We start from the raw sequence: 13,819 nt of genomic DNA, 5'->3' as shown, positions 1-13,819 counted from the left end.
GTACATATTGAAGATGTGCACATCCCCAGAATATTTTTACGTGTCTATTTTCAAAGGATAAAGCTAAGAACATTAACAACTTCATAGTTACGAACACTGTAACAATATGGATGAAAATTAAATGTATTCTACAAGAACCAATATTACTCCCTAAAAACACAACCCTATGGAACAATCCTTGGATAGCTTTTCAGAATTCACTGATAAATTGGTCCACATGGAAAACTAATAGCATAGAAACCGTAAATTACTTGCAAACAGGAACAACATTTATTTCCATGACAGAATTGAAAAGCAATTTTGGACTGACCAATGTAGACATTTTAAAATACATGCAACTTAAAAGTTACATATCATGTAAATTCTATTTTAAATCTTTTGGACATCAGAGCAACCTTATTTGAGTCAGAAAAGGCGAGATAAGTAAGATAAACAAAACCTTGCAGAGAGCATATCATATTGACAAAATATCAAATTGATCTCTTAGATTTTTTACATTTTAATTTATGGAACCAAGACTTAAAAGGAACTGATGTTGGCACAAGATGGAGGGAATGTTGGAGCATAACTAACGAAATTACAATTAATTCAAATGTATGCTTAATCCAGTATAAACTAATGTATAGAATTTATTATACAAGAGACAAAATTCATAAGTTCTACAGCACAACGGCAGAGTCATGTCTTCAGTGTAAAACTAACAATGACTCAATAATCCATGCTTTTTGGGAATGCTATAAAGTCCAAAAGTTATGGGCGGAGCTGGAAAGTTGTCAGACTTATTACAATATAAACATATTTTTTAATTTGTCTGTTTGCATTTCAAGACATGGAATTATGGGGGTGTAATGAGATACCCAATGGGCTGGACGGTTCTCTTCTCATCACTCATCTTGAAAAATGTCTACTAAAAACGTGAAAATCAGACAATCCACCATCATTAACACAATGTAAAAATCGAATTATTTATTATTGAAGTATTTGACATAAAATAGCATGGGTGACCGAGAAAAACGAATTGGTACAATTTAAGGCCATGTGCCAAACAATAACGCAGGCACTAGGGAGGTCGTATGAACATGTAGGTCTGGGCAGAGGAAATTTATTCTTTGTTTGTGTGCGTCTGTAAGTTGTTCATCAAATCTGTATGTTTGCATGTGGTGTGGATTTTTTTAATGATTATTTTATTTAAATTAGATATACACTACCAGTCAAAAGTTGTAGAACACCTACCCATTCAAGGATTTACATGTATTTTTACTATTTTCTACATTGTAGAATAGTAGTGAAGACATCAAAACTACGAAATAACACATAGGGTGGCTATTTGAAGAATCTCAAATATGGAATCATGTAGTAACCAAAAAAGTTTTAAACAAATCAAATTATATTTTATATTTGAGATTCTTTAAATAGCCACCCTTTGCCATTATGACAACTTTGCACAACCTTGGCATTCTCTCAACCAGCTTCATGAGGTAGTCACCAGGAATGCATTTTCATTAACAGGTGTGCCTTCTTAAAAGTTCATTTGTGGAATTTCTTTCTTTCTTAATGCATTTGAGCCAATCAGTTGTGTTGTGATAAGGTAAGGGGGTATACAGAAGGTAGCCATATTTGGTTAAAAAAAACAAGTCCATATTATAGCAAGAACAGTTCAAATAAGCAAAGAGAAATGACAGTCCATCATTACTTTAAGACATGAAGGCCACTAAATACGGAAAATTTCAAGAACTTTGAAAGTTTCTTCAAGTGCAGCCACAAAAACCATCAAGTGCTATGATGAAATTGGCTCTCATGAGGACTGCTACAGGAATGGAAGACCCAGAGTTACCTCTGCTGCAGAGGATACAGTTTTTAGAGTTACCAGCCTCAGAAATTGCAGCCCATATAAATGTTCAAGTAACAGATACATCTCAACATAAACTGTTCAGAGGAGACTGTGTGAATCAGGCCTTCATTGTTGAATTGCTGCAAAGAAACCACTACTAAAGGACAACAATAAGAAGAAGAGACTTAATTGGGCCAAGAAACACGAGCAATGGACATTAGACCGGTAGAAATTTGTCCTTTAGTCTGGAGTTCAAAATTGAGATTTTTGGTTCCAACCGCCGTGTCTTTGTTAGACGCAGTGTGGGTGAACGGATGATCGCCGCATGTGTATTTCCCACCGTATAGCATGGAGGAGGAGGTGTGATGGTGTGGTGGTGCTTCACTGGTCTGTGATTTATTTATATTTCAAGGCACACTTAACCTGTTAGGGTATAGGGGGCAGTATTGAGAATTTTTGAAAAAATATGTGCCCATTTTTAACTGCCTATTACACCAACTCAGAAGCTAGAATATGCATATTATTGTTCAGGTTTGGATAGAAAACACCCTAAAGTTTCGAAAACTGTTTGAATGGTGTCTGTGAGTATAACAGAACTCATTTGGCAGGCAAAACCCTGAGACAGATTCTGACAGGAAGTGGATACCTGATGTGTTGAATTGACTTTAAGCCTATACCATTGAAAAACAAAGGGAAGGAGGAATATTTTGGCACTTCCTATTGCTTCCACAAGATGTCCCCAGCCTTTACAAAGTGTTTTGAGTGTTCTACAGTGAGATCTGACTGAAGAAGAGCCTTGGAACGTGATGGCCCATTAGACACCTGGCGCCCGATTTGATGGTGGGTACTCTCATTCCGAAACGTTTTAAAAGAGAACCCAATGGTCCGCCTTGAATTTTATTCATGTTCTGGTTAAAAAAGGCCCTAATGATTTATGCGATACAACGTTTGACATGTTTGAACGAACGAAAATATATTTTTTCCGTTCTTGAAGTGAAGTGAAGTCCGGCTGGCTTAGATCATGTGCTACAACACGGAGGTTTTTGGACATAAATGATGAGCTTTTTTGAACAAAACTACATTCGTTATGGACCTGGGATTCTTTGGAAGTGACATCTGATGAAGAGAATCAAAGGTAATGGATTATTTACATAGTATTTTCGATTTTAGATCTCTCCAACATGGCGGTTAGTCTGTATCGCAATGCGTATTTTTCTGGCGCAGTGCTCAGATTATTGCAAAGTGTGATTTCCCAGTAAGGTTAATTTTAAATCTGGCAAGTCCATTGCGTTCAAGAGATGTAAATCTATAATTCTTTGAATGACAATATAATATTTTACCAATGTTTTCTAATATTAATTAATTATTTTGTTGTCATGACTTGACTGCCGGTATTGGAGGGAAACGATTTCCTGAACATCAACGCCATAGTAAAACACTGTTTTTAGATATAAATATGAACTTGATAGAACTAAAAATGCATGCATTGTCTAACATAATGTCCTAGGAGTGTCATCTGATGGAGATTGTAAAAGGTTAGTGCATAATTTTAGCTGATTTTATGGTTTTGGTGACGCCTGTCTTTGAATCGACAATACACTACACACAGCTATTGTCAATGTACTCTCCTAACATAACCTAACTTTATGCTTTCCCCGTAAAACCTTTTTGAAATCGGTAAACGTGGTTAGATTAAGAAGATGTTTATCTTTCAAAGGCTGTAAGTTAGTTGTATGTTTGAGAAATTTGAATTTTGACATTTATTTGGTTTCAAATTTGCCGCTCTTGAAATGCACCTGCTGTTGATAGGGTGCGCCACGGGTGGCACGCTAACGTCCCACATAGCCCCAAGAAGTTAACCAGCATGGATACCACAGCATTCTGCAGCGATACGCCATCCCATCTGGTTTGGGATTAGTGGGACTATCATTTGTTTTTCAACAGGACAATGACCCAACACACCTCCATGCTGTGTAAGGGCTATTTTATCAAGAAGGAGAGTGATGGAGTGCTGCATCAGGTGACCGGGCCTCCACAATCCCCCAACCTGAAGTTGTTTTGGGATGAGTCGGACAGCAGAGTGAAGAAAAAGCAGCCAAAAAGTGCTCAGCATATGTGGGAACTCCTTCAAGATGGTTGGAAAAGCATTCCAGGTGAAGCTAGTTGAGAGAATGCCAAGAGTGTGCAAAGCTGTCATCAAGGCAAAGGGTTGCTATTTGAAGAATCTCAAATATAAAATATATTTTGATTTGTTTAACCTGTTTGGGATAAGGGGCACTATTTTCACGGCCGGATAAAAAAACGTACCCGATTTAATCTGGTTACCACTCCTGCCCAGAAGAGATTATGCATATAATTAGTATATTTGGATAGAAAACACTCTAAAGTTTCTAAAACTGTTTGAATGGTGTCTGTGAGTATAACAGAACTCATATGGCAGGCCAAAACCTGAGAAGATTCTATACAGGAAGTGCCCTGTCTGACAATTTGTTCTCCTTCTAGGGCATCTCTATCAAAAATACAGCATCTCTGCTGTAACGTGACATTTTCTAAGGCTTTCATTGGCTCTCAGAAGGCGCCAGAAAGTGGAATGAGAGCTCTCCAGTCTCTGGGCAAAAAACAGCAGGAGTTTTTGTGAGTGGTCCTGCTGAGAACAATGACACTAGACGCGCGTGCACGAGACGACTCAATTTTTTTCTTTCAGTGTTTGAACGAATACAACGTCGCCCAGTTGGAATATTATCGCTATTTTATGAGAAAAATATCATAAAAATTTATTTTAAACAGCGTTTGACATGCTTCGAAGTACGGTAATGGAATATTTTGATTTTTTTTGTCATGAAATGCACCGGCGCGTCACCCTTCGGATAGTGACTTGAACGCACGAACAAAACGGAGTTATTTGGATATAACTATGGATTATTTCGAACCAAAACAACATTTGTTGTTGAAGTAGAAGTCCTGGGAGTGCATTCTGACGAAGAACAGCAAAGGTAATCCAATTTTTCTTATAGTAAATCTGAGTTTGGTGAGGGCCAAACTTGGTGGGTGTCAAATTAGCTAGGCATGATGGCGGGCTATGTACTCAGAATATTGCAAAATGTGCTTTCACCGAAAAGCAATTTTAAAATCTGACACCGCGATTGCATAAAGGAGTTATGTATCGATAATTCTTAAAATAATTGTTATGTATTTTGTGAACGTTAATCATGAGTAATTTAGTAAATTCACCGGAAGTTTGCGGTGGGTATGCTAGTTCTGAACATCACATGCTAATGTAAAAAGCTGGTTTTTGATATAAATATGAACTTGATTGAACAAAACATGCATGTATTGTATAACATAATGTCCTAGGAGTGTCATCTGATGAAGATCATCAAAGGTTAGTGCTGCATTTAGCTGTGGTTTTGGTTTTTGTGACATATATGCTTGCTTTGAAAACGGCTGTGTGATTATTTTTGGGATGGTACTCTCCTGACATAATCTAATGTTTTGCTTTCGTTGTAAAGCCTTTTTGAAATCGGATAATGTGGTTAGATAAAGTGAGTCTTGTCTTTAAAATGGTGTAAAATAGTCATATGTTTGAGAAATTGAAATTTTTGCATTTTTGAGGAATTTGTAATTCGCGCCACGCTATACCATTGGATATCGGTGAGGCGTTCCGCTGTCCCTAACAGGTTAACGCTTTTTTTGGTTACTATATGATTCCATATGTGTTGTTTCATAGTTAAGATGTCTTCACTATTATAATACAATGTAGAAAATAGTGAAAGTAAAGAAAAACCAGTGAATGAGTAGGTGTTCTAAAACTTTTGACCGGTAGCGTATATTATTAAAAAAATAAGCTCTGTGTCTCCAACAGACCTCAATCGAGGAAATGCTCTTTCCTGTATGTATTGGAGAGCTAGCCTGTGGAGCAAGTGTGTGTGTGTGTGTGTGTGTGTGTGTGTGTGTGTGTGTGTGTGTGTGTGTGTGTGTGTGTGTGTGTGTGTACAGTATGTGTGTGAGAGAGAGAGAGAGATACAGTTCATTTAGACATTCTTGCAAATGTATTAAAAATAAAAACAGAAATATCTTATTTACATAAGTATTCAGACCTTTTGCTATGAGACTCGAAATGGAAATGTTTCTACAGCTTGACTGGCGTCCACCTGTGGTAAATTAAATTGTTTGGACGTGATTTGGAAAGTCACACACCTGTCTATATAAGGTCCCACAGTTGACAGTACATGTCAGAGCAAAAACCAAGCCAGGAGGTCGAAGGAATTGTCCGTAGAGCTACGAGACAGGATTGTGTCGAGGCACAGATCTGGGGAAGGGTACCAAAAGATTTCTACAGCATTTGAAGGACCCTGAAAACACAGTGGCCTCCTTCATTGTTAAATGGAAGAAGTTTGAACCACCAAGACTCTTCCTAGAACTTGCTGCCTAGCCAAACTGAGCATTCAGGGTGGAAGGGCCTTGGTCAGGGAGGTGACCAAGAACCCAATGGTCACTCTGACCGAGCTCCAGAGTTCCTCTGTGAAGATGGGAGAACCTTCCAGAAAGACAACCATCTCTGCAGCACTCCACAAATCAGGCCTTTATGCTCGAATGGCCAGACGGAAGCCACTCCTCAGTAAACGGCACGTGACAGCCCGCTTAAAGTTTGCCAAAAGGAAGCTAAAGAACTGACAGACCATGAGAAACAAGATTCTCTGGTCGAATGAAACCAAGATTGACCGTTAAATAGCTGTGCAGCGATGCTCCCCATCCAACCTGACAGAGCTTGAGAGGATCTGCAGCAGAGAAGAATGGGAGAAACTCTGCAAATACAGGTGTGCCAATATTGTAGCGTCATACCCAAGAAGACTTGAGGCTGTAATCGCTGCCAAAGGTGCTTCAACAAAGTACTGAGTAAAGGGTCAGAATACTTATGTAAATGTGATATTTCTATTTTTAAAACGTTTAATATGTTAGCAAAAATATCTAAAAACTGTTTTGCTTTGTCATTATGGGTTATTGTATGTAAATTGACGAGGGAAAAAAACTATTTAATACATTTTGGAATAAGGCTGTAATGTAACAAAATTTGAAAAAGTCAAGGGGTCTGAATACTTTCCGAATGCTCTGTATATAGAGAGAGGAAGAGCGAGAGAGGGAGACAGTGAGAGAGAGTGTGTGTCGTCGTGAGTGTGTGTGCATACGTATGTGTTTGTGTGTGTCTGCATGTGTTCCTGCGTGTCTTCTCGTGTGTGTGTGTGTGTTCGTAAGCGTTTGTGTGTGTAGCGGCAGGATAGGGATCTCAGAAGGGGTTATCTAATCATCAGTCTGATAAACAACCGTGACCTTTCGCATTTGGGGACAGAGGAGCTGTCACTCTGTTGGAGACACACGCTTTACAACCCTGAGAAGGAAGGAGAGGGACTGGGGAGGGGAGGAGAGGAGAGGGGAGAGAGGAGGGGAGCAGAGGGGGGAGGACAGGGGAGAAAGGAAGGGGGAGAGGGAAGAGGAGGGAGGCGGACAGGGAATAGAATGAAGCGGGAACAGCGAAGAGAGAAAGGAAGCAGATGGGGAGAGATGACTGAGTGTTATTGTTCCGACTACTGCTGTGGGCTCAATGGAGAGCAGTGGAGTGGAGGGGTTGGAGGAACCGTACAGAGAGAGCTGCGGTGGCTATATCTGGACATTTGATACAAGCAGCACTTCAGAAATTGTAATGTAATATTGCAGTTGAAAGTTCTTAGCCTGGGTACTAGTCTGTTTGTGCCAACAAACATTTGGCATATGACACAGAGTGGAATGTTAGCAAAAAACAGGTCTGGATTTCAGGCTACAAGGATTTTTGCCTCGAACAAAAATGTGCAAATGGATTTTTCTAAAGGTTCAATACTGAGGTCAAAACTCATTTTTCCAAAATATATTCGGGCAGGCTACGTTACCTCCACAGCAAACTGCTGCAGGCCCCCAATGTTGATAGGTCCTTCCTCGGAGGCGAAGAGGTTGCAGCCCCCCACACAGAGCTCCGAGGTGGGGCACACCATCCCACACGTCAGCCCCAGGGGGTTGTCCGACAGGATGGCCTTGGCCGCTCCATAGTAGTTCTGATAGAAACAAATACACACACAGGCATGTTGATATTGCAGCAACACAGTGGAGGTCAACGAAAGGTACCGGTTGAATTGGTCAACTCTAGAGTAACTATACATACAGTTAAAAACGCATTCATGCATTTTTCTTTGTGTTAAGGTCATTCATATAAAGGAATTTGACGATATACAATGTCTATGCATTACTAATACTGTATGTCCATTATCATCAAGACCAAGCGAGAAAGCGCTTTCTTGCCTTGTTTGAGATGCTGGTGATGAAGGACTTGATCTCCAGGTTGGTAGGGCAGCTCTTCTGGCATGGTGCATCAGCACATTTCAGACACCTGTGGGGATGAAAACATAATTACATTCACAATATACCAATCACCTAAAAAATGACAGTAAATGATTGTTCCAAAGCATTTCAGATACCTCCTGTATAATGTTTTGACTCCAAAGAATTTCTCTGTTATGATATGCCACAATAATAAAGAACAGGCACCACTTTTTGCATCAAAGGCACATATGATACCATTGTATTACTATACTATTAAGGCCTAACTACAGTGGCCTATGTGAGGTTGTGAAGAGTAACCAATCATCCGACAGTCCTGACTGGACAAAAGAGATGTTGTGTGTGTGTTCAGTGGTAGCCCATGTATCTGATGCTGTCTGGACCAAAAGAGTATAACATGTTGCCACCGTAGCATTTGATTGATTGATGCCAGCAAGCATTTGGCCTCCCTTGATAAAAGAATCATGAAATAATTAACCAATCAGCGTTGAGCTGAGCTCAACTGTGGGTTATCCTGGTGCAGAGAAACGCCCCCCAAGGGAGTACCAGTTTCAGAAAAATATGTCTGTTTCTGGTCTGCTTGTGTTGATGTCCTGTAGTTGCTAATTCGGCACTTTCCTAAGCCATGGCTGGAGATGAGGATTTGGATTTATTTCTCTGTACAGGCCAATGCTTATGACAACGAATCTGATCTAACCATGAATGAATATGTTGTGCCACTGGCCTGAGACGATTGAACTTCAATATGTAGCCTAGATGTAGCCTAGTAGGCTCACGTTAACTAGCTCGCTAGCTTAGCTTGTCCATGCGAGGAAGTTAGGCAAGCAAGCATTTTAGCTTGGTAGCCTATGACAACAAAAACTACAAGTGCACTGTATGACAGAGCCATAGACCGTTTTGACAAAAGGAAAGAGAGGAGGATGGCATTGCCATTCAACTAGTCTGAAAGGAGGGTAAGTCAACATTTGTTGTTTTACTTGCGCACGCACAAACAGACGCACACGCACACGCACACGCACACACACAGAAATCAGTACCATGGACAGCCACATGATATTTACAAACATTGATTGGACTAAATTGTTTTCGGCATCTTGACGTTTGTTTTCAGTGTATTAAACTAAGACTATACACTGAGTTTGAAAAACATTAAGAACACATGCTCTTTCCATGACATAGATTTACCTGGTCAGTCTATTGTTAAATCCAGAGTAGATGAAGGAGAGGGGACAGGTTAAAGAAGGATTTTTAAGCCTTGAGACAATTGAGAAATGGATTGTGTATGTGTGCCATTCAGAGGGTGAATGGGCAATACAAAATATTTAAGTGTCTTTGAACAGGGTACGGTATTATGTGCCAGGTGCACCAGTTTGTGTCAAGAACTGCAACGCTGCTGGGTTTTTCACGCTCAACAGTTTCCTGTGTGTATCAAGAATGGTCCACCACCCAAAGGACATCCAGCCAACTCGATGAATTGAGGCTGTTCTAAGGGCAACTCAGTATTAGGAAGGTGTCCTTAATAATTTGTACACTCAATGTAATAACCTTGTTGATTTGATGTTTAAATGTTTAAATTGAAATGGTACTGAAATAGCGGAGGCAGTGCTCCTGAAGTCTTTATGCTGACTTGCAGTAACTCTCTGGTTCTAAATCAATAGTTGTTTAGTAAGCTGTCAAAAAAACATTAACTTGCTTGACCATACTGTAATTGATATAACGGTTTGTTACATGCAATATTTGCTTTGTGGACTTCACTGGACAGATGTTTTGTGATGAAATAAACGTATGTGTAATTAAATGTATTCCTCCACTGTGTGACTGTGGTCTTTTTGTTGTCACGGCCTTATTGTAAATCACGTGGCATATGAACGAATGGGTTATAGAGCAAGCAACGCAATTATCACAACATAGATTTTACCCACACACCGCTACTGGATGCAACTCTAATAATGATTTGAAAAAAGTTGCATTGTAACACTTGTCTTTAGGAATGGACCAAGGCGCAGCGGGTATGTGGATACTCATAGTTTTTTAATAAACAAAAGTAAAGCATCCACAGGGAAAAACCAATAACTGATACTCACGACAGGAACAGTCTTGCAGGCACACAAAACGCAATGCAAGAACAACTACCCACAACCCCAAAGAAAAACACACTACTATATAGGACTCCCAATCAAAGGCAACTCAACACACCTGCCTTCAATTGGGAGTCCAATCACCAACACAACACTTAACACACAAAACCCTGCCACATCCTGACAAAAACTAATCCAATTGCTCCCTCTGCTGGTCAGGACGTGACACGCATGAAAGGCATGTGCTCTGCTCTATTTCTTGCGCAGGCCGCACACACTTCATCAGTCTCTCATTCACAATTTGACAAGCACTTTTTAATATTCTCACCCATCAGACTATTCTCAATTTAATCTGGTCTTTACATACAGCCTACTAGTATATGTGTGGAATTATTTTTGACTCAGAGTGGCCCACCACAACAACAAAAAATGAACTCGAAGTGAATGGAGAAAGCGCTTCCTGTGGTTACGTTTTTAATATGCCAGTTAGGCTACACCAGTTGTAAAGTGTATTAATGTGCTTGATTTGAAGAATTTAGCAATAGATAGGCTATAGCAGCACGAGAAAGCTGGGATCCTCTTTTAAATAGTGGCCAGTCAAAACTCTGTTTTTACACACGATTGCGCAATGACTGGCCTTATAAGAACACATGTATAGGCTCCGTAGGCTACGGGCTCTCCAACCTCGTTCAAGGGTGTCCTAGGCCTATATGCAACACTTACAGTTATCTAGCCACTACATGATGCATGGTGCATGCACTGTTTCTTGCCTTAGACTGCACACGCTGGGCATCATTCCCAAGTGATAATATTCTCACCCATCAGACTATTCTCAATGTAATCTTGTCTTTACATATAATAACTAATATATATATATATATATATATATATATATATATATGTGTGAAATTAGTTTTGATTTAGAATGGACCATTATCATGCACCATGGGCATGGGAAAAATACATCCGTATGCACTTTGACAGCGAATAGAGGACCCTTCTCCTGCGGTTCATTTTCGTTCAAGCCAGGTAGGCTACTCCGGTTGTAAAGAGAAGCAATATATAACTTATTATATGTAAAGACAAGATTACATTGAGAATAGTCTTATGGGTGAAAATATTATCACTTGTGAATGATGCCCAGAGTGTGCAGTCTAAGGCACGAAACAGTGCATGCACCATGCATCATGTAGTGGCTTAGGAAAGTTGAGAAATATATACAGTAGAGTAGGCCTAGTTTATAAACAGCTGATGGGATCCTCCTCTTTTTAATAGAGGCCATCACAATTTTCTTACGCAATTGCATAGCCTATAGAAAGGTTACACAATTCATGCATCAACCAGCTATGAAGAGCTGGCTCTCTCTGCACAACAGGTGATCCTATTCCGCTCATACTCTGAATGCCAGGGCTCTCATGAAGTGTTTGATTAGATTTTCTATTGCATTTGCCTTGATGTCAGAGTGATTAGAGGGACAATAGAGAGCTGAGTACCAGGCCATTAGCGATTGGCCGTTAGGAAGTTTGGTAGGCTACTAATGACCATCAGTGGCATCAGAGCGCAGTTTTGGAGAAGCCTAGTTACCGTGACTCAACGGCCAATGTGGAATTTGACTGCGGTCGTGATTCATGACTGCCGGTGTGGCAGTAATACGTCACCGTAACAGCCTTAGGCCCTTTGTCTCCATGGAGACAGTGGGGTCCAAAAACAAACGACTCCGTAATGGTGGTGGAGACGCCATATTGGTAGACAACAACACGCCGTCGCTAAATTATACATGGGTTAATTTGGCTGGGCCTGATTAAATATTCATGAAGTAACAAAATGGATGCAGCGCTGCCAGTCCTGTCAAACGACAAGACCTCAGAGAGATAGAAAGAGGAAAAGAGAAAGAAAGAAAGCAGGAGGCGGGACTGAACATGTATGCTGCCTATGTGAAGCTTGTTTTGTGTTTCCCCTACTAAACTAGTCAAAGTAAACAGCCTTTAAAAATGGACAGGCTTTGGTGAGGATACATTTTGTGTTTTTTTTGTTTGTTTAATTCATTGCCGTTTCTCTTTACTTTTACCTCATCAAATAAAGATGCATCATTTCGAAGTTAACACAGGAAAACTTGCTGATGATATATCCTCTCTATCCCTTTCTTTCTTTGCCTCTACTTTTCACTCTCTCCCTTTTTCTTCCACTCTCCCCCTCTCCCCCTCGCTTTCTATTTGCATGGAAACATTGAAACATTAAAACAGCAGATGACACAGCCACCGCAGTCACTTCAGCTTTCCTGACCAGCGGCTCTCCAAAATGTCAAGTGAAAATAACTCACAGGCAATCCTATTTGATCAGGAGTTGTAAATGGTCTGTGGCAGTGCGTGCCAGGATCCTGAGTACCACCAACAAAGGGTCTTTCTCTGAGCCACTCTGAGTAGAACACCTGTGTTTTTCAGGTCATGATTAAAGGCAGGCACAACACACAGACTTCCAAATGCATTCTTAATCACATTAAATACGAGAGAGAAAATGTGTACCCACAAAGGATATAGTTCGATGGTTTATCTAGAATCAACCCTTTGTAGTGAACCTGTTGTGAGTGCTCAATAAACATGTAGAAGTGGGACTGAAATTCACTAATATGACTTCGTAATCACGGCTTGGTTCAAAGTCGATAGATTTACACAGATGTCACAACTCCCTCAATGTAAACTCCTTATGTTGAACTTCAAAGGACGAGTTCGCTGAGTGGTTAAGGTGATGGACTACTAATCCATTGTGCTCCGCACACGGGTATCCGACTCCCATTCCTGTCACACAACATTAGTTCTTTAGGGGCGGCAGGTAACCTTGAGGTTAAATCGTAGGACCAGTAACTGAAAGGTTGCTGGTTTGAATACTGACGCCGACAAGGTGATAAAAAAATAAAATGTTGCTGTGCCCTTGAGCAAGACACTTGCTCTAGGGGTGCTGTACAATGGCGACCCTGGCTGTGACCCCACTCCCTGATGGTGTCTCAGGGGGAGTTTCCATTACAGGACAAATATAAGCACCCCCCCCAAATTATTATTAAATGAAATCACCCTCAACTCAGACAAACACCAACTTTTCCACTTTCTGAACTATAATAGCTTACTCTCATAGGGATTGGAGCACACGCAACACTATCACCAACACAAACAAACTTGAGCAGAAGCATAAACAAATGCTATCCCAAACTAACCCGGGAGAAAACAAAGACGAAGACAGCGTCATAAAACGACAGAGAAGCGTCCACCCTTAAGGCTGTACTATATCTCAGCACACCAAGGCAATAATACTACAGCCTTTATTACAGAGTGGTAACTATAGCTAAGCCCCCACAGCTTCTCGCACACACACACACACACACACACACACACACAAAATAGGTGAGCCCCTCCCCAGCTTCTCCCTGTGTCTGTCTCAGGACGTCTGATGGATGTCTTCTCACCGCTGCCTCCAGTCTCTTGCATTATTAACCGACCAACCGGGGAATCTCCTCAAACATCACCACACAGCCTTATCTAACCAATCAGAG

General features: G+C 40.5%; 1 protein-coding gene across 1 annotated transcript in view; it reads right to left on the bottom strand.

Annotated features, from left to right (window-relative positions):
* The window catches only part of dpydb (dihydropyrimidine dehydrogenase b), a 134,337-nt gene that overhangs the window by 87,067 nt on the left and 33,451 nt on the right, over positions 1 to 13,819 (bottom strand). Inside the window, exons 4-5 of the mRNA XM_029704503.1 lie at positions 8,159 to 8,246; positions 7,753 to 7,914 (exon numbers count right to left, since the gene is read on the bottom strand). Of these exons, the coding sequence (XP_029560363.1) occupies positions 7,753 to 7,914; positions 8,159 to 8,246 (250 nt within the window). The remainder of the gene's footprint in view (positions 1 to 7,752; positions 7,915 to 8,158; positions 8,247 to 13,819) is intronic.

Source organism: Salmo trutta, chromosome 21 (assembly GCF_901001165.1).
Source record: "Salmo trutta chromosome 21, fSalTru1.1, whole genome shotgun sequence".
NCBI lineage: Eukaryota > Metazoa > Chordata > Actinopteri > Salmoniformes > Salmonidae > Salmo > Salmo trutta.
Note: the sequence above shows the minus strand (reverse complement) of the source record. Positions and strands in the feature narration are given on the sequence as shown.